Genomic DNA, 21,150 nt, shown 5'->3' on the forward strand with positions numbered 1-21,150 from the left:
CTCTCGCCTCTCCTCTCCTCTTCGCCACAATGCCGTTTTCAGTGGCAGGCCTCAATTTGCCGTAATTATTATGTTTATCTTCCTCATTCACTTAAGCCCGCGCACCGATCCGGGTCCTCCGTGTTCATTGTTTCGTGCGGCAGCACCGAAAGGCTAATATTATCAGGGACTCTCGTCTGCCGTCCCCTTTCGTATACGATTTACGACGTAGACGTCAATTATTTTTTCCGCTTGTTTGATAGAAACAAAATTCTTGGCCGCTGACTATGACTATGATCGTGGGAAATTTATCGTTTACCATCTTATCGGGGCAAGCTTTATATCTTAGATAGCTAAAATATAAAGTAAAAAAGATATAGTCGTCCGCATTTTATGAAATCATTTTAAGCAATATCGTACACGCGACAAATCGATGATTGAGACATTCGTGATTTTTCCTGCAATAATAAGCGGACAGAGAGATTGAAAAATGGAATCTGTACGAGCGAAACGTTCGCGTACGTGCTAAATCCGCTATATTCGCGTTCACGTCATGTGCGTGGCCGCACAGCCACGCGCCGATCATTACATCCTGGAAAGGGTGGGGTCTACCACCGATCAACCTCTATGTCAAATCCAATTTGCGTGATCCTTTCCCTCGGAAACGACACGAAATCCTCGTCACGCCCGGCAATTTGCGGCGCACGGCTCGGCGCGCCGACTGCACTTTCGACGAGCGTGAGAAGCGAGTGTCGGAATGTTGCACCTACGAAGAAAATAACACACGACTCTCATAAAGAGAGAAAGAGAGAGAGCGCTTCTCGATCACCGAGCTAGACGGGAGGCACGTTCGTTAAACCGTTTTTGTAAAATCCATCTCTGACATTACAACTTTATCCGCGAGATCTGGAATTTGAAAAGCATCTTTTCTTGTCGGTCTATGTTACGCGATCGTTTGACAGCGCGTGCAACGTCCGATTCCTTACGTGCGTCGGGTAACCACGCGCTGATTACGCTCGCGAGAAGGCGGTAACTATATGTATCCCAAATCAATTCAGTTTGTCAAATGCAATTTGCGTGATGCTTCTTCCCCGGCGCGAAAACACGAAATCACGAAACCAGCTGCCAACGGATTCGATCGTTTACGGTTTTTTGTGCGGCCGCATGTGCGATAATGAAAGCAACGATATCACGATACTGATTCTCTTCTCTAACGGATTTAAATAAAATCGCGAACGATGCATATACTTGGAAATAGCGCTCGAAGAGAAAAGATTTAATCTCTCGCTAATGACATTTCTTAATTATACTTTCTTTGAAGGAGGTTTCGTCCATTGTATATATTGTCTCGCGCATCTCTCGAAGTCAGAAAAAAAGGTAAAGACTTTCTTCGTACGACGGGCTCCCCCGACTACCGCGATGTTGGCGCGTCCTCTGGTCGAGAGAGTCCGCTCGGTCGAAGCGGAGTTAGCGCGAACAGATTGTTTCTGCGGCCGAGAGAGCGAAGGCCTTTAGGAAAGTGTAAAGAGCGTCTAAAGCGGGAAGGAGAGAGAGAACGGGCAAGAAAGAGAGAAAGAGAGGGAGTGACAAAGTAACTCCGTCCGAGCCGGACAGGATGCGAGAGAAAGAGCGAGGATGGAGCGAGAGATGAACGCGGAGAGGAGGAAGCGGTTAGCGAACAGAGGAGACGGAGATGGAAGATGGCATGGAGGAGAGGAGAATGGTTCAAGAAGAAGAAGAAGAAGAAGAAGAAGAAGAAGAAGTTAAGACGGTTCAGCGCAGGCAGCATCACCACCGCAGCCGGAGGTGATGACCTGCTCAAGGCCACCCGCTCCCAACCTCTCGGACCGAAGAGGAGAACTACTCTTCTTATTTTTCGTTGCTCCCTTTTCTCTCTTTCGGCTCCTTCTTGCAGCTCTGGAGCTATCTCGCTCCTTCTTTCTTCCGCTTTCTTCTTCTTTCCTCTCAGTCAGTTTCCGTGCATCTGCCTTTCTTAGGCTCGCTAAACCTTGCACAGCCCCCCCCCCTCTCTCTCTCTTTCGCTTTTTTTCTCTCTAATTTTCTCTTTTCTGTTCATCTCTGAATTTGTCAAAAAAATTCTTTAAAAAATTTGTTTAATGAATTATTTTTTCCTTCGTTTAAAGTCTTTTTTCGCGACTGCGATCATCCGGATGCGTAAGCGAATTATAAATCTTGAGTGATTCTACGACAACGTGAATTACAAGATTACTATCTACGAAATTGAAAAAGTACCCCGTTTTCGGGGGTAAGATCGGGGGGAGAAAGCTCGAAATCTCGGAAAAGGAATTTTGCGAGCGCGTACGCCTATTTTATAGTGACTTTGCGCGCGCGCTGCTCGATGGTGTATCTGACGTTTAATAGGCGCGGGTCAACTGGAGTCAACGGTGCAGCTGTGTCGACCGACGACGAAACTATTACCTCGATTCATTATCAGTGGCCTCTTTGTGCACGTCTCTTGTTTCGTGGGACTCCCCCCTCACGCTGCCCGCTTAACTTTTCTCAATTGAAATGTCACCCGTAGTTCCTTGTCGACTGTATAATCGCAAAAAACACGTTCATAAGCGTGCGCACAATCGCCTATCTAAATATAATATGTACGAATTATTGTAGATCTTTTTATCTCTATCTTTCCTTTACTTACATAAGGCGTAGATTCTGATAAGTTATCGTCGCGATTTTAACACAGTGACAGTGATTTCTCCCATAATCATAAACTTGGCCAGAGTAAAAAAGAGTTGCGTATATATTCTCTTTCACGTACAATCACGCTTAAAGATTGATATAGTGGACAACGTGTATAATAAATAAAAGCCCATGCATTTGTTATAGCGCGAGATGACGAAGCGGACCACGTGAGCGAGATTGCAGAGTACACGGAGGAGGGCAGCAAGAAATCGAGCAAAAGTAAGGGAAAGAGATATTATTAAAGAGATTGATATAAAATATCAATAAATATCTATAGAGATGGCGAAACGCACATTTTGCAAGCGGACATTATAGATATCGCAAGAACACATGATTTTTTTCGCGCGATCGGCGAACAATAAAACGGGATCGACAAAAAATTTGTCTAAGATCGGCATATTACGATATTATCTCACGCGGAGATATTAATGTATGACTCGACGATTTCGACAATAGTATTCGCGTTTATGCGCGGTGGACCGTAGACGGTGTTCATTGTGGAATAAAGGATAATTCCGGGGTGGCGCGTTAAAGGTCCTCCTCGTTCGCGAAGTGAGTCGAAAATGTCAGCGCGACGTAGCGTGGTCAGATCGACGCCGATCTCGGCTAACAATAGCGTTTAAAGCGGCGCGTCGAATACCTTTCGCGGTTTACACCGATCGCCACCGTCCTTCGGTGTACGGTGAAAGTCCGCAGGAATTCGCCCTCGCTCGAACTTCACATTGAGATCCTCCTGACGCGTCACGAACTCGCTCGAGACACCCGTAACGAATACCTCGCGTTGCCTCGTAAAACAGCAACGAGTCGCGCCGATCGTGCCATCGTCCTTCGGATTTTTAATCGTTATGATATACATCCGAGTCGAATAATCGACGACGTCGTTAAAATACCGATTGATTAATAGAAATAGAACGTGACGATGAAAGCGCGAGGGTGAAAGGATCGAGACGCCGCGACAGGAAATTGAGACAGGAATCTTAATCATCTGAATTATTCCGACATGAATTTAAGAGCGTTTATTAGCACGTATGACAGATTCATGAAGATAATAAATAATGCCTTTTCTCCTTCGTCGTTTCCGCGCGCGCATCCCGACACGTTTATCTTTCGACGCGAAATAATTTCGCGAATACGCGGATGCAACGAACGCGTATGCTACCGGTCCTTTTCCCCTTTTCCTCCGTAAAAAAGCTTAATTGGATATAAGATTCTCGCGCGATTCGCTACTCGTTTTACAGCTGTCCGCTCCCACGAAGGCACGAGGTATAGAAGTGAGGTAAGCGTCATCGGCCTCTCGAAGCACGTACGCGTCGAACCGCTGCGTTTAACGCCGATGTTTCCGCATTCTGGAATCTTATTTCTGAACGGGAAAATATTCGCGCTGTCTAGCCGGTGTGTGGCAAAAATGTGCTGCCGAGTGCTCGCGCCATGAGTGTCAGATGATCTCGCGAAACCGCCGGCCGTGCCGAGATTTTACGGTTCGCGACTCGATTCTGTAAGTAGACTAGTTAATCCAAAACTCGTTTGCGAGAGCCGATTTCGTCGCAAATGGATTTTAATCGCGATTGCGCGATGCAAATTTTATTTCCGCGATCTAAGATTTTATTCCTGCCCGCCAAACGTCGTTCTTTTAACGACTAAAATGCGCGGCATTATTCTCCTAGATCGTATATCCTAGGAACCGGTAATCTGGATTTATAATCCTCCGTTAATCGCAATATTTTTCACCCAAAGTATTAAGATGAATAAAAAAAAAAAAACAAAAAAAAACGAAGTGTTAGTAATTTAAATCATTTTGATTTTTAAACAATTTTCATTTTAATCTGTCTTTTAATGTTATACATCAGTTATAACGTGTATATATTGGATATCGCGATTAAGGAAGAGTTTATAGAAAGAAGACATTCTCGAAATTCCAAAATTGATTTCTCATGCATTCGATAAAAGGCATAAAGCGCGCGTTTAAGCGAGGAAATTTCGGTACATTCACTTCTCACGAAATGTGGGAATTAATCCGCTCGAGACGTTAAATGAATCCTTCGTGTGATACGACTTCTTTTCCGCGCGAGAGTGTCAGAAGCTCAAAGTGATAAATGGACGTTATGCCCGTGTGCGTCGGCACGATGTAACGCGAGCCGCGTAGTCATTTTAGGACCTCTTAACAGTCCGCGACTATCACCGCCGGCGTCCACGACGTATCGGTGAAAAAACGGTAGAAAGAGATGATGTAACGCGCGTGAATCAGACGTGTGAAATCGAATCGAACGTTGAATTTCGCAACCGCCGCGGGAGAATTCGCCCGCGATTTTTATCGAAGTTTCGCGACACTGTCGAAAGACAGATTATCTAATATTTGCACGGTCGGTCATTACATCAAAATCGTTGCTTCTCCGAATTTCTCGGATAACTTGGCGGTCGTTGAACGCCGAGGAAGACCGTGCATATGCGGAATAATCGCACAGGTAAGTATAGCCGCGAATCGTGAAATTGCTCTTAATAGGAATAGCTTTTCGCTATCGAAATAACGATCTGTGACAAGTTACGTGACGAAATGTAAGTAGAAACTAGAGGTATGTTGCCCCTTGATCCTGCAAATCGAGATAAACGTTCGACGTATTAAATTGCTGTGTACTTTGTCAAACTCGTGCCGCGAAAAGGGGAATTATTTTTCGAAAATAAGAGCGAGGCGAAATGCGTTTTGCAAAATGTACGGTGTTACGAGTCTTTCTCTCGCAGCCTCCGTAAAATATTCACGCGCTTCTAACACGTGTTCCTTCGAAGCGTTGCTTCGCATCGCGGATACATTTAATGACACCGAGTGTCTCACGACGATGTCCCGAGACGATGATGAGGCGAAAAGAGCGAGATCGCTATATTAGGGAGGATAAAAATAACAATTAATAAATCGTGTTTCTTTCTTTACGAGGCTCTCTTCATCTCCGGAGTATACGCGCGCAGATTCGGATCTCCAAGGACAAAAAATCGTGGCTTTTTAGCGACGGCATTGATTTTGCCACCTTTCTTTCCCAAAACAGTATTCGAACAAAGGAAGCCGTCCCTGTTGCGTCCATTGCGACAGACGTAATCTCGCATTCAAAAACCATATGCATAATGACGTAATTTACGGCGGCAAATTGTATGGAGTAATCACTATTATCATTATACAGGTGTTATAGCGCGTCGAGATAAGCATGCATAATCAGAATTTTAATTTTAATTACGATATAAAATAACGCGTATACATTGAATGTATATCGTTTAGTGATTTATATTGTTTTTTTCAGTACCTTTGCAGTTATATAATATTTTGTAATTTATAGAATATCCAAAAACGGAGCATCTAAAAATTTGCAACTTATATTTTTTTTTAAAGAAAAATGAACAGTACTTTATAAATAGTACTTTATTGATAGAATTTTTTTTTATGAATACTTTATGAATAGTACTTTATTCGTTTCTCAATAATCGTTTTCCTCGTCATTCATAATTGATACAAATCTCTTATTCCAATTAATCTGATTTCAATGTATGACTCGATAGATTCTCGACAAATCGATGAATCACATATATCATCGCCCACGGAATTACTAGGCGACGCGTAAATCAGCGGCATGACAAAATCGTAGGTTCATCTCTAAAGCCGATTATATCTCGTAGCGGTACATCCAGCATAGATCTTCCGGTCCTACGGCTCCTTCCCGACCAGAGAGCAAACGATTTCGTTTCGTTGACACATCCCGCGAGATTAATCGACTCGCGCAGCCTTGGCCTGGACATTATACGCGTTCCGGAGAAATCGTCATCGCGTAATCGCTAATTCGTGTCGCGTAGCGCTCTTACAGCTGTCTCACGATTCGATTAGAAATAAAAATATCATATATTGGATATTATAAGCGACGCGCTAAGAAAGAGATTAAGAGACGGAAATGCGATCGAGGATGATTTTTCGTGCACGGTATAATATCAGCAAAGAACTATAATTCTCAAAGAACTCTACACTCTCAGAAAGGATTTCTGATAACGAGACAAAAAATATTCTTCACATATTTAATCGTATCGCAACCTTATGCGGTATAAAAATAAAACAATTTTAAAATTAAATCAATAATTCCTTTTCTTCTCCCTCGAATTAAATAAGATTGTCTTACTATCTTGAGACAAGAGTAACGTATACAAATCTGAGCTTATATATTCTTGCAGTTAGAATAACTCGATGTTAGATCGCTACAAATTTCCATCTTCATCTTTGTGAGAAAATTAACGGGATAGCACCAAGAGCATTTTATTCTAGATTTAAGAATTTTCCATTTAAGATTAAAATATTCCTTTTTCAATAATAAATATGATTGCCGCTATATCGATCCTGTTTTACGATAGATTGAAGAGATAGCGTTAGATCCGGATATCTTTTCTGTGCTTGTAAAAGCGCAGGCCACGAATGCGTGTCTTTATCCCTTCTCCCTTGTATCGCGAAAGCGCTAACCTCGCGGAAGCTGGCCTCGACGCCGAGCAATGTCGCCCAGTCTTACGACAGCCTTCTTGTCGGTACGAACTTGCGCCTCGTTGTTTCCACTCCCATCCTCGGCGATACATCAACGTTCTTTCGAGAACCGGTCAAAACGCGCGCAATGAACATCTATCGCGCGAAAGTTCGCCGCAACTGCGAGTTGAGTCATGTACCTTTTGATGATTAAAATTAATCGTCTACCGGGGCTTAACGCTCGCGCAAAGTGGTTGTACGACGGGACAATCTCTCCCCCGGTGAATACCGTGGACGTTGTATACGCGCGTCGCGTATAACCAGGTATATTATATCCTGTAAGAGGATTGTTTTCCATCGGCAACAACTTTTAACTTGATGCACCAGCGAGTGGAGAACGCATTGTCCAATATCTCGATCCTCTGTGTATTTATTTTTTAATTTACCCCGTAATTTTCTCAAATAATTCAATCATTTAGAAAAATTAAAATATTAAGCAAAAAAAAAAAAGTAAGCGAATTCAATTTATATATCGCTCATTGGCTGATTATGATATAATTATAACTTCATTGCATGTTTGTAGTCGAATATTTGCCAAACACAGATGGAAATGTGGAACGATATTCACATGACACTCGCGATCATTTTCTATACTTTATCATATCGAGATGTAAGAAACAATTTAATCTCATTTTAATCGAGGAAACTAGCAATCTCAATATTTTTTACACTATTCTTTCATTATTTATCGTCAAACTCGCGCTATTTATCAAATACTTGTATAATTGAATATCGTGTGCGGATGGCCGTGACTAGCGTTTCCAATTAAGAATGCAAATTTCTAATTATATGCATCGGATGGATTGCATATCCGTGACAAAGTACCTACATACACGTGTGCGTGCAAAATTCACGCATTCACGCACACGTTGACGCGCGGTGTCCCTGTTACCGGTACAAATATGGTGCGATCGTCTGGACACGCGCACATACATACATATATGCTGATCGGAAACGTGCGTCGTGCAGCGTAAAAGTTGCATCTGTTGCACGTATCGGTGATTAGTTACGAGCCGCGCTATGTCAGGAATGTTAATCAGCAGGAATTAGCGCTCGCGTGCGCGGCGCGCTTTATTAACTGTGAATTAAAGTTAGAGATTTCGCGGTATACAACGGCATGTATGCGAACGGTGAGACATACCACTATACGCCGACGATTCGCGAGACGTGCAAAGAAAAAAATTGCATAGAAGAATCTCAAAATTCTTCGAAAATGCAAACAAAATCTTTATGCGATTTCGATATTCACGTTGTTAAAAATATCGCGTACCTCGCTCGATTTTAAATATCTCTATTTAGAATAGATAAAGTATATGCAAATACTTTATCAGTAAAGACGCGTTAAAATATACAGAAATCCTTGAAATCGTTTGACTTTCTATAAATATAATGATCCGAGTGGAACAATGTGAATATGTGTAATTCGGAATAAATCTTAATAAAAGTTTTTTTTTTCCAAAATTATATTTTGCGAATGATAGTATATAATATAAAGTTTCAAAAAATAAAAAAAAAGAAGATCTTATAAGCTTTTCTGAACTCTTCTTGAGATATTCGCCGAATTTTCGTTTACGAACGTGAAAAATCGCGAAATTTTGCGAATGCGTTTCGTCAGATTAGACGCATGAAAAATCGAAGAGATGATGTCATTTTTTTTTTTTGAACGACAATACACTCGTCGCGGTGTGTAATGTATCGATATGCGCGCGATGAATCACTCAAGTAGTTTGCACGTTCGCTATTTAATGGTGATAAATATTTTCATCGATGCACTTCCTTCCTGAGAGAATTCTTAAGGCATGACATAAGTGTACATATTAAAATAAAAAAAAGTAATATCTAGAGGAATAATTCATGCGCCCAATAAGTTGATACTTTTTTATTATAAACATACCATGGTACTGCGTCCCGAATGAACTACTTTCGGATCTTTCGCGAGAATTCATGTAATCTATTTGACTGAGCAATGAGGATAGTGTTGTTCGAATCCATCTGTTTCACCTTGAATCCATTACCTTATCAGAGACCGAAACAGACACTCTATACAAACGATAGCTTGCCAAATATATAACAGCAATCATAAAATTCGTTATCTTTCATTCGTTATCTTTAGGAAGAAAATAAAAATCCTTTGTTTTACGTTTGTATTTTTTGTTTAAAAATTTATTTTTTTTTATCATTCGAATCTACGATTGATAGATATTAAAATATTTTAATAATTACTGAAATCTTTAAAGGCTCGAACTTTTATCTCGAATATATTTGAAAATACTGTTGCAGACACGGTAAATGGTAAAATGGAGAACTGCGGAGGCGGCCAACGCCTGCCCCCGGACGGGGACGAATTTCCAGCAGCGTATCAAGAATTTAGCAACAGCCAGCCACCGTATAGCAGATACATCGCCGCGACAAGGACGACGGCGACGATAGCCACGAATGGCGGATTGTGCAACGAGAACGAGACGTTCCGTGCCGGCGAGACATTTAAGATGCTCGCGAACGACAGCAATGTTGTCGGTTCGAGGAGCATTATTCTGTCCGATAGTAAGGTGACGTTGACGAGCTCTGAAAACGTGAGGCAGGATACAAACAAAGTCGCTTCGACGAATGTGGAGAACGTCCGGCCGGAGATAGGAACTAAAGCTGCTTCGACCATTGCGGATAACGTATGTCAGGATAACGCCAAGTCCTCCGAGGTTTCTAACGAAGAGAGAAAATCGTCCTATCGCAATTCGGAAGATATCTCGAAGAAAAACGCTCCTACCATCGCGGGAAGTCCTCTTTATTCTCGCCATACGAACAACGGCAATTCAACGATGAGCGAGAAGAAGATAGAGATCGCCGGATATTATCACAAGGACGCGATGACGATCGAGAAGATGCCAAGCCACGTGGAAAAGGACACGCCCGTCGATACCCCGCCGCCTCTACCATTGACAGGTACTCATTTAGCTTTGAATTAAACCTCTCTCTGTCCCCGTTTACTTTTTCTCCGACAAGCAGTGCCGGCATATCACAATTACATAATCAAATTATTGGATTCGAGGTCATATTTCGAAAATTTTGTATATATATTATATATCGACAAAATTGATTTTACTTTCGAAATTATCTGGAGTATGGCACATTTTTTATATCATATTACTCTTTTTTTTTATTTTTATACAATTCGTTTTGCAAAAATATATTTTATTACTTAGGCCCGCCTAAACTGGAGCAAATGACTTTGCACGCCAAAAACATTTCTACGATGGAATCGCCGCAGAGAAAATTTTCTCTGAACGGCGATCTCTGGAGGCAGGACGACAAGTCCGAACGATCTGTCCGAGACAAAATCGCCATGTTTTCGTCGCAGAGCAACCTCGATGCGCCCTTGTTCCCCAATGTCATGACAGCCGCAACAGTCACGAGCAACGGCAAACGTCTTTCCAAGTATAAATCCTCCGAAGACGTTTTTTGCGATGACAAGAGTAACGGACAGAAGGATCGGTCGGCCTTCCTTGTCGATAGGACACAGAGCTCTTTTGATCTCACCGATTCGGCCAGAACACCAACAGGGCATGATTCCGCGAAGAAATATAGCCAGAGAACACCCAGTTTGCCTGCTCAGCCTGCTTTATTGAGTCCTATTACGCAAATTACGCGCGTTCCAAAGACGCTGCCAATTGTTCCGCCGAAAGCTACATCACTGTCGAGTCCGTTATCACCTTCATACGATAAGCAGATTTTTTCAAATACGATGATGCAGAATTATTGTACCGAAAGTAGCAACTTGTCGAACGCTGCATATCCGAGTAAAACCGTCGATTCTTATAATAATGCTAACAATTCGGTGAAAACGACGAGCACGCCTTTATTGACGCGAGCTACCAGTTTCTCAGGCTTAACGCCCTTCGTGCAAGATCGAAATTCTTTAACAGTCGATTCAACCGGTAATTCACAAATCTCGAGAACAAATTCTCTGGCATCTACGTTTAGACGACCCGGAGATGACGCGAGAAGAAGCAGTTTAAATCAGCTGATCGAGCAGAGGCGGAGATCGATATCGAAACTACGTGGACTTGTTATACCGGAAAAAGACACCGTGCCGATAGATCAACCCATCGTTGATCTACCGGAAATCAAATCACGCGATTCGATATTACTACATCAGGTAAGCTTTAAAATTGTCGATACAATATATTTTTCAATATATGGAATATTTTATGGATCATTCCCCCCCCCCTTTTTTTTTAAATATAGAATTTGCATTTTGCGACGTGATAATATGGTATTTGCGAAATTAATTATCTTCTATTAAAAAAAAAATCCATTTTTACAAATTATATTGAAATATTTTTAAATTTTTTGCGCAGAAATATTTAAAATACTAATATGACGTGTATTGTATATTTTTGTTTCAGATACCAAAGGCAAACATTCAAGACAAGTGGGGGTCTCAAAGTTCCTTGATCAGCAATGCCAGCACGGCAAGTCAGTCCTTGAAAGCGACAACATCCTTCAAAATGCCGGCGCCACAGATACATTCCAAATATTCTCCGGCTTTCAAGAGAAAATCTCTCACGGTATACGGTACATCTATGACAAGCTCTTCCTCGATAAATTGCAATAGTCCGATGAAAAGTTCCCCGTCAAGCACGTCAGCATTTTCGGAGCCACCGAAAAGCTTGGAGAGTATCTGCAGCCCGACGAGAAGTGATTACAGCTTCGAATTTGCCTCGACGACCAGCTCGCCGGATGGTTCGGGTAACAGACCGAGGATGATACAGAGGAAGGCTCGCTTGGATTATGACGATTCCGATAACGATTCAGCTGTGAGCAGTTCTCAGAGTAGTATATCTCGCGGCTTTAGTCCACCGATGTCTCCGGCACCATCGGAAAGATCCACCATTTCCTCGGAGAGATCTTACATCTCCACGGAACTGAGTTACCAACGTCGACCTCTGATCGCGGACGGTTTGAACAGAACTTCGGTGTCACGAGATGTTAGAGATTCAATTGGTGAATCCGATAAAGATCAATTCGGCTCCAGAATAGGTCTTCTCGGTGAACGAACGTGCCTAACCGAGAGATCCTCATCTAGCAGCAGCGGCGGCTCGAATCCGCGATCGCCTCAACCGAACGAGCTCTTTTCTGCGAGAAACTCGCAGATCCCACAGCGACAGCTGAAACGATCGAATAGCACCGACACAAATTGCAGCACATCCTCAACATTGACGTCCGGTTCTCAGGCCAGCGCCGAGTCTCTATCCCGAAGAGTGTTGAAGCCGCAAAGCGTGGAGGCGATAAATCGAAAGAATATTCTGGCAAGTGCCAGATGCCGGAGCGGAAGAGATCTGAACGGGTCACCGTTAATCCAGCGAAAATTCTCCGACAACGAGGACATCGCTATCGAGAACGGCAATGCTGTTCGTCAGACAATCAATGATTCGATGAATGATTCCGCGAGCAAACAAGAGATCAAGATAGCTTATATAGAGGTCACAGATCCTTTCGCGAAGGATGAGGAATTCTTTCAGAAGAAGGAAGAAGAACTGAAACTGCCACCTAAAAGAAGCATGTTACCGCCGCCGTCCGTTAGACCGCCGAAACCCGAAATATTAGAGCCGTCAAACGATCTTAAAATGTGGGTTCGAGCAGAGGCGAAGACTATCGTGCGAGCCATAGAAGAAAAATCGAACAACAAATACGACAAAAGTCCTCCCGTCGCTGCTCAAACTTTAGAAATGTCATCTGTAATTCAAACGGCAAGAAAGAATCACGGTTCTATGTTTGACGAACCTATTAATTCAACACTAAATGGCGGCTTGCCTTCAAAGAGCAGAATCACAATAAGCGAAGCAAAAGTCGCTGCGACGGAAATATCGAAATCGCAAAGCAGAGTGAATGTAAGTCCCAGAAGGAGCACGGAAGATCAAAACGATCTCCTAACAATCTTAACGACGAAGAGCCGTTCTAGATCAGCTATACACGTCGACGAAGGGACTTTCGGCAGGTCAAAAAGTCAATTGAGTCTAGAGGACATATTGGCCGTTAAAGCAGATTCTAAGTTACTTCGCGCGCAAAGTATAGAGCCGAGGATCGAGAAGAATGGCGTCACAACAACGAGTTCGCCGATTAAATCTACTTGGGATTCGAAGGAAGGTCGATACTGTAGAAGAGGCTCTATTACATCGAACGAGTCTTGGTCGGAAGATAAACCTTTTGTCTCGAAGATACCCACTTTAGGAAAAGCTAGGAATATCGACAGCGGTGACGAAATATCGCAAAGTGTGGAGAAAATAAAAAGTGCAACGGCGTCGAAGATTCCGACATCCCGTGGCCTGAATCGACACAGCGCCAGCGTTACAGATATGAAGAGAGTCCTGGATGCAAGTCCTGTGCATAGCCAGTCACAACAGTGCACCGGCGGCACTCACAATCGATTCCCAAGCCTGGATAGCAGTGTGGACGAGAACATCGCAACGGAAACGGATGTCGACAAATGCTATGGCGAACAATTTGGCAGTATCAGCTCTCTGGCGAGCAGTACCAGCTTGATCTCGCAACAGGAATTGGCGCAGCTTGTAGAAGAGGCGAGTTTAGAGGAGGCACGCGGCGCGCACGATGTCGTAGTCGTTCTGCTTCATAAGGAAAATCCGACCGGCAGCGTCGGCATCACTTTGGCGGGCGGTGCGGACTGCGAAGTGAAGGAGATCACGGTCCACCGGGTGCTGACGCACTCCATCGCGGATAAAGACGGTCGGGTGCAAAGGGGCGACAGGATCCTCAGTATAAACGGCAGGAGCACGCGAGGTCTCACCCACAGGGAGAGCATGGCAGTGCTAAAACAACCGAGATCGGAGGTTGTGCTGGTCGTGTCGAGGGCTAGATTGGAGGAGGGCTGCAAGCTGAGGTCGCGAACCGCGAGCGTCGAAACCATCGTCGAAGGTATGGAGCAACCATGTCTAGTGAACTGTTTTAACAATAATAGAATCGATTTAAATAAAAGAATTTTCTCAGGGTTAGAGATGAATGGAAATGTGGAGGACACAGCGTGGGGACCTCCGTCGACTGTGGCAGTCTATAAAGATGGATCTGGTTTAGGATTTAGTCTGGAAGGCGGCAGGGATAGCCCCCTCGGGGACAGACCTTTGATTATCAAGAAGATATTCACCGGTAAATTTTGTGCAAATATTTTTTATACATTTGTAATTATGATAACTATAATAAGAGACAACGCTGATTATTGTAACGAGATAACAAAGATACAATAGTAGGAATGTATATGTATAACATCAAATCATAGCTTCATTCTTTTTGTCGTAGGAGGTGCTGCCGAGAAGACAGGTGCGTTAAAAGCCGGGGATCAATTGCTCGAAGTAAACGGTAACGATGTAACGCGAATGTCGAGAATAGAAGCGTGGTCTTTGATGAAGAAGCTACACGACGGTGAAGTAAATCTCCTAGTCAGGCATCCTGCCACCAAATCCTCGTGAAAAGTAAGGAATCCCGCTGCAAATGGGAGTGCAGAAATGTGCCAAGCGACTGGATAAATTTTTGATCGATACTTGTTAAACGGGGCATAACGGGCTTAATATAGGCGTGATAATTTTTTGTTCGAGAGATTATATATACAACTGTATTAATATTACGTAAAAAGTTATTTTATCGAGCTTGAAAATTTGAATAATACTGCTTTTTAAATAAAATAAGAGATTATTATCGCTGATTTTAAAGAAAAAATTATTCACAATATTTCTGAGGCGTTTAAACTATTGTATATCTTTCATATATTCGCTGCTCTAATACATATATATAATTATATATCATAAATTTATTATAGACGAGTCATATTAATTAACAAAAAAAAAATAAGAGAAAATGGCTCACACAATTTGCTAATTTATTTTATTTCGGTCGAATGCCTCGTAGATATCACACTTTTAGCAGATACAAATCTGGTATGTAAATAGCAATAAAATAGAATATCTTCTAAATATTAAATGTAAATTTGCGATATAATGCAATATAGTTGCGAGACTATATTTTCATAAAAATGGAATTTCTTGCGGAAAAAGAGGCCTAATGAATGCAAATTTGCAATTTCGATTGACAATACAAAATTCAATTGCATTCACAATAATCGTATTGATTAGACGTTGAATATAATTTGTTGAATTTATTGCATTTGTCATGTAGTTGCGTTGGAAATTTCGTTGAAAAACGATATATATATCGAGCATATTATTGATATAGTATACTTTGACAACAAAGCATATAAGAATTTCTATATGATGCATGCCATATGCAAAATGGATCGTTAATATTAATGGAATGAAGTAGATAGAGAGATACGCGTTGTCAATTAAAATCGTTTAACTTTGATAACGTTTAATGTCGATACGTACGATTCGTACGACATTAATTTCATAGTGCCGGCCGTGCAGTAATAGTTCGGATTAAGAGCTTGCAACAAGCAAATAACCGAGTAAGTAGTTAAAGTATGAGCCTGATTGTAGATCGCCTATTTCTTTAATGTCTATTTTAGCCGACCGTAGCCGCCCTGATGCCTTACTATAGTGGTTCCTGTTGATTTACTTTAGAATACGAAACGGTAGAATATATCGTATAAAATGGTGATCAATACTGATGCGCCATTTAATAGCATCGAGTAATAATACAAGAGATATATATATGTTTGTTTCAGTGTTTTCTAACTCTTATCGTTAATGCAATAAGGCATATGTACGAATAGATATTTGTGTTACAAAGGCATTTTTAATATTTTTAATAGCCCTTTCTCGCAGCTCTCAGTAATACAATTAATCAATTTTAAATGCATTATAATAAAAAAAAAAAAAAAAATAGCTAATTGCTGCTAGAATTTATAATAATCGATCGCCGCGCGGATCGCGTAATTTCTCGCAATTCTTCAGCTATAATTTTTTTCCGAAAAATGGTATTATAGAAAAAACGCGCGTATGTCTAACGAATTTACGTATTGATAGCGATGCGATATGCATATTTATGCGGGAATATTAGCCGATATCTCGCCGTATGCTGTGTATAAAATAACGCTTTTTTCGCAACATGTAGATCGATCAACGAAATTAGCTTTAACGAATGAGATGCGTGCGGTTAATAGTAGGCATAATAAAAATATAACAGGACGGAATGTAAAGTACTTACTTTGGACGAGGACTTTGAAAGATCCGAGACGAAGCAGGGGAGGAAATGGACGGTTGTATCGAGAAACGATCCGTCGTGATGATTCGATATTCGTCTCGCGTCTTATTTTTTCCAAATTTCATTCTCCGTCTTGTTGTATTTTTCTGAAGAATATAGATGGACAAAATGTACACAACGCATCGATTTCGATGAGAAATTCAAAGCTTGAAAAGAACTCCACGACACTCCGCGTAAAAGCGCGTTTAACTTTAAACGTTACTTTTTCAAAGCAGTTCAAAGTGATATTAGCCGCTATAGCGATTGCAGTGACGTAGTCATGAACTGAGAATTAATAGAGCGGAAACCCTGCATCGGCGAATAATTCTTTGTTCAACGAAATTAACTTTAACGAATGAGATGCTAGCGGTTAATCGTAGGCATAATAAAAATATAACAGGATGATGAATATATATTTTGTGAGATGCGAGAGACGAAGTTGGGGGAAAATGGACGATTGTATTGAGAAACGATCTGTCGTGACGATCCGACACTCGTCTCGCGTTTTATCTTACCCAAACTTCATTCTCCGTCCTGTTATATTTTTCTTAAGAATATAGAAAGACAAAATATGTACAACGTACCAATTTTGATAGGAAATTCGAAGCCTGAGAACTCGAAAAGAACTCCACAACACTCCGCGTATAAAAGCGCGTTTAACTACGTCACCCTTTCAAACTGATATTAGCCGCAGTCATGAACTGCAAACTAATAGAGTGGAATCCCTGCATCGGCGAATTTAAAAAGTTGTAATTTAAATATAAAAACATTAGGTCATATTCTACTATCTCTCTCAGGTAAAATCGAGCTCAGAAACAATATTCTGTCCTTTTATATTTTTACGCGCGCGCCTTTATGGCTATAAATTTCTAACAATATTGAAATTGACGTTTGATTAATCGCTAATTTAATTTAAACTACAATTAATTTAACTTCAATCGGAGTTAAAAATGCGCAAGGGAAAAGAGGAAAAGAGTGTCATATATATATATAACAGATATCATTAATATAAAAGTATATATTGGAATATTTAAACGTAATACGAGGAAGAATTGAATGTTTCCGGATTTGCATTTATTAAAATTTGTGCTGTGATATGTGTAACATGATTTAGAGTCAAACAATTATTGATCGAAACATTAATCAATATTACATATTTTAATCCAATGTAAATCCGTTATATAAAATATTGCATTGTTCGCTTTTTATTATTTAATGTTATGAATATTTTTTTTTCTCCTTATTGCATATGATATTTCCTGTATAAGAAATTGCAAACAACGATACTATAATGTAGCTTTTGCAAGGATATATAATTTTTTGATACCGTGTGTGTATGTGTGTGTGTGTGTGTGTGTGAAAAATGTTGAAATTATCGATTATTTATATAAAAAATTTATCTTTTATTAATATGTTATAAAAAAATATTCCATTTTTTTAAGCAATTTTTTTATTCAAAAAGATTGTAAGAGAAATTTCTTATGTTCTAGTTACGTTAAAAGAATGATTGTATGTTCCAATTCTTTCATTCACTTAATATATTTATTAAATTATAATTGTAGAGAAACTTTAATAACAGGAAATTGTATATAACAATAATTAATACCAATAACAGTTCTTCTGTATACGATCGTCTTTAATATCCATTTCATCCATGATATCCATCTCGAAAGTCTTCAATGATGGCTACACACAAATATAAAAAATATATTTATTTTACATTATTTATATCATGTATTATAGTATATATTTGTATATAATTCACATGTAAAAGTCAAATTAAGATTTTAAATTGCAACATTTTTTAAATGCATATTACATACCATAAAAGTTACTTTTTCTGTATCAGCTTTACTTGTATCTTTTGCTTGTTCTTTGTAAAACTTAGGAGATTTATAATCTATTGTTTCTTCACTCGAGATAGGAATAGGAATTGTTCTACCAGTTCTCAAGGATATGCGAATTTTATGGCCATCTTCTGTGTATCGCCATTCTATTGGAGTTCCTTGCCTACGATGATTTAATTTATGTTAGAGAGAGAGAGAGAGAGAAAATATTGTTATAAAATATTTTGCCAACATTTTCATAAAACAAACTCTTTGAATAAATTATATTTACATGTCTGAAGGATCAACCAATTGTATCTGTGTGGTTACTAATAATGGTTGTTCCTCCTTTATATATAAACCAGGAAATTGTTTGTCCTTCATAATGCATTTTAGCTTTGTATTGAGTCCTTCAACAATTACCCAATTCCTTTCTTGATAGATATCTTTTACGATTCCTTGCTTTCCTTTATCATTCCCTACTAAAACTTCTACCTATATAATTTTAGAAAAATATGAATCTGATTATATATATATATATATATAATGCGATAAATCATATTGAAATAATATTATTAATTAATTATTTACTTTAGATATTAAAGTATTAAAGTTTTCCAAGAATAAATCTACGCACCCTATCACCCCTAAAGAAACTCCAGTCCTTAATAGGTTCGACGTGAATGAATTTATGTCTTTTACCAGGCTTATTATCACGATGGAAGTAATTAGTCCATGGACGATGTATGGAGAAACGAAAATCTTTCCTTTCGATGGTGCGTGGCAAATAATTTGGCTTACCACGAGGTGTTTTCCAATAAACCTAATTGTAGTTTATTAATAATGTTAAAAAAGAAATTGATGAAGAATAAGATGAGGTATGGATAAAAAACAATAAATAAAGTGAATCGTTATATATTATAAGCACAACACATGCTGCATTTTTTTCTAAATAATTAGATAATTATGCATACCTGTGCCATAGCCCGTTCTATATAACTATCTGGTAAATTTGCATATTTCTTCGACCATTCTCCCACGCGTCTCCATAAAGTAGATGTTAATCTCATATCTGCTCCTTTTTTAAATTCTTCTTCAAAATAATTTAACTAAAAGAATACATATATATTGCGTAATATTTTTACGTGATACTTTGGTAAATGCACGCGAAATGTACAATGTACGGTGATGTATGGTCTCAGTACTAGGTTACGAATTTGTCATAGAACAAATGTAATTATGAGACACACGACTCGCGCAATAATTAATATTCCGGGAAATATTTGGTTATAATTTTAGGGAGATTTGTACGTGCGCGCGCACACACATACACACCCACCATCGTATACAAAAATTTATCAAATATTTCGATTGTTTATATAGGATTATGTTTATCAAAATTTTATAAATTTTCTCTCCAATAATTAATCGGAATTTTCAACAAACATTCTGTAATATATAATAATATAATATATTAATCGAAAGTTCTATATCTAATATAAAAGTCACTGAAACTTGTGACAACTTCTTTTTAGCTTGCCTTCAATTGGCGCCAATTATAAAAATCTCTAAGAACAATTGTTAAACAATAAAATAAGTTTTGTGAAAAACACTGTGCAAAGTATACACATAAACAATGTTTAATATCATTACTAAAGTGATACATTATAAAGAATTTTAAGTAAATCCGTGTACAAACGTTACTATAAGTAAGAGTGACATTAATGTTATATAGAAAATAGGTTAGAAAAATATCTCGCGCTCCGATTTTGAGAACTTTTGCATTTGCACACTCTTATCCAAGTTGCAATGTTAATCCCGGCAATTAGAAAAAGTGTGCCGTGCAATCTACGAAGAATTATTGCATGTGTTACTTATAGAAACAAAACGAGGACAAAGATCCCACGATATTGCAATGAATCAAATCTACTGTCTACATCGCTTCCGAATTTTGCTTCCTGTAGAATTTACAGCACCGAATCGGAGGTTTTCTTGCCTATGCTTGTGGATGGGGCTCCTACACATATACCGTCTCTTTTAACCCCATTGAAGCTTCTCTATTTATCAGCTTTTAGAATCACTCCACACATAGATGAAGAATTTAATGTTGACGAGTTTCTTAAAGGAGCCAAATATGTATGATTTTTATAACTTATTCAAGTCAAGTAAAAAAAGAATGAAAGGTGTTGTTTACATATGTTAATGAATATATTATTATTGTGCATTTTTAGGCGACAGTAGTAATATCTAAAGCTTTAACAAATAAAGATTATGAATCCTTACAAGGCCTCGTAACAGAAGATATAATAGAGATTTTAAAAGCAAAGATCGAGACCCTTAGTCCTAATCAAAGACAATTGATTGCAGTAGATGAAGGTGACATGTTGTTTTATATTTTATCGGATATTGCGGCTACAATAGGTAAGATTTATTTAGTATTAATTAAATTATATTCTTTTAATTATCATAAATTATATTTAGGGAGAGAAATATATGTCATATATGTATTTTTGTCACAGGTGAGGAGCATTCCATTAAAATTACAATAATTTGTCATTACATCCAGGGTCTTGCTGAGAAAAAAAATAAAATGATGAGTGGAGTGGTAGATTTTACAACATCAACAAAACACTTAGTATGTAATTATACATTCACCCGTAAGTATGTAAATAATATTGGAGGTCCATGGATTGTAACTTTTGTAAATCATTACACTGTGTCATAGAGAGATTTGCAAAATATATAGTCTGAAATAAAAATTTGTGCTAATCTATTTAGCTAATTATTGTTGGTATTGGAAAATTATAAGTACTAGTCATCTCTCTACAATACTTTATATATTTTTAAATAAAAAATCAAGGTAATAATAAATAGATTATATTTACATGTACT

General features: G+C 39.2%; 3 protein-coding genes and 1 long non-coding RNA gene across 4 annotated transcripts in view; 2 read left to right on the top strand and 2 right to left on the bottom strand.

Moving 5' to 3' along the window:
* The window catches only part of LOC138932877 (uncharacterized), a 36,619-nt gene extending 19,516 nt beyond the window's left edge, over positions 1 to 17,103 (bottom strand). Inside the window, exons 1-2 of the long non-coding RNA XR_011446860.1 lie at positions 17,017 to 17,103; positions 16,397 to 16,539 (exon numbers count right to left, since the gene is read on the bottom strand). This is a non-coding gene — a long non-coding RNA (uncharacterized lncRNA). The remainder of the gene's footprint in view (positions 1 to 16,396; positions 16,540 to 17,016) is intronic.
* Bbg (big bang) overlaps positions 1 to 17,785 on the top strand; it is a 34,585-nt gene extending 16,800 nt beyond the window's left edge. Inside the window, exons 5-10 of the mRNA XM_070295120.1 lie at positions 2,830 to 2,904; positions 9,506 to 10,165; positions 10,426 to 11,378; positions 11,629 to 14,155; positions 14,228 to 14,383; positions 14,534 to 17,785. Of these exons, the coding sequence (XP_070151221.1) occupies positions 2,830 to 2,904; positions 9,506 to 10,165; positions 10,426 to 11,378; positions 11,629 to 14,155; positions 14,228 to 14,383; positions 14,534 to 14,703 (4,541 nt within the window). The 3' untranslated portion in view covers positions 14,704 to 17,785. The remainder of the gene's footprint in view (positions 1 to 2,829; positions 2,905 to 9,505; positions 10,166 to 10,425; positions 11,379 to 11,628; positions 14,156 to 14,227; positions 14,384 to 14,533) is intronic.
* Positions 17,786 to 17,932: 147 nt separating this feature from the next.
* Mrpl24 (mitochondrial ribosomal protein L24) lies at positions 17,933 to 19,483 on the bottom strand. Its single transcript, XM_070295115.1, has 5 exons — positions 19,233 to 19,483; positions 18,896 to 19,081; positions 18,551 to 18,753; positions 18,256 to 18,442; positions 17,933 to 18,118 (listed from the first exon to the last, which is right to left on the bottom strand). The coding sequence occupies exons 1-5, from the start codon at positions 19,326 to 19,328 to the stop codon at positions 18,032 to 18,034; spliced, it is 759 nt and encodes a 252-aa protein (XP_070151216.1). The 5' UTR covers positions 19,329 to 19,483; the 3' UTR covers positions 17,933 to 18,031.
* LOC138932836 (m-AAA protease-interacting protein 1, mitochondrial) lies at positions 19,447 to 21,138 on the top strand. The gene is made up of 4 exons (XM_070295024.1): positions 19,447 to 19,459; positions 20,033 to 20,394; positions 20,490 to 20,679; positions 20,778 to 21,138. The coding sequence occupies exons 1-4, from the start codon at positions 19,447 to 19,449 to the stop codon at positions 20,981 to 20,983; spliced, it is 771 nt and encodes a 256-aa protein (XP_070151125.1). The 3' UTR covers positions 20,984 to 21,138.
* Positions 21,139 to 21,150: the final 12 nt, after the last annotated feature.

Source organism: Polyergus mexicanus, unplaced genomic scaffold (genome assembly GCF_030449975.1).
Source record: "Polyergus mexicanus isolate NDT 795.1 unplaced genomic scaffold, iyPolMexi1.0 SCAF_4, whole genome shotgun sequence".
Classification (NCBI taxonomy): domain Eukaryota; kingdom Metazoa; phylum Arthropoda; class Insecta; order Hymenoptera; family Formicidae; genus Polyergus; species Polyergus mexicanus.

Excerpts from the sequence above, each read along its gene's own strand:
- Mrpl24 (XM_070295115.1), bottom strand. The coding sequence starts at position 19,328 with ATGAGATTAACATCTACTTTATGGAGACGCGTGGGAGAATGGTCGAAG. Across the intron at positions 18,754-18,895 it reads GTTTCTTTAGGGGTGATAGG|GTAGAAGTTTTAGTAGGGAA; the intron begins GTGCGTAGATTT and ends AAAATTATATAG. Across the intron at positions 18,443-18,550 it reads TTGGTTGATCCTTCAGACAT|GCAAGGAACTCCAATAGAAT; the intron begins GTAAATATAATT and ends AAATCATCGTAG.
- LOC138932836 (XM_070295024.1), top strand. Across the intron at positions 20,395-20,489 it reads TTCTTAAAGGAGCCAAATAT|GCGACAGTAGTAATATCTAA; the intron begins GTATGATTTTTA and ends GTGCATTTTTAG. Across the intron at positions 20,680-20,777 it reads GGATATTGCGGCTACAATAG|GTGAGGAGCATTCCATTAAA; the intron begins GTAAGATTTATT and ends TTTTTGTCACAG.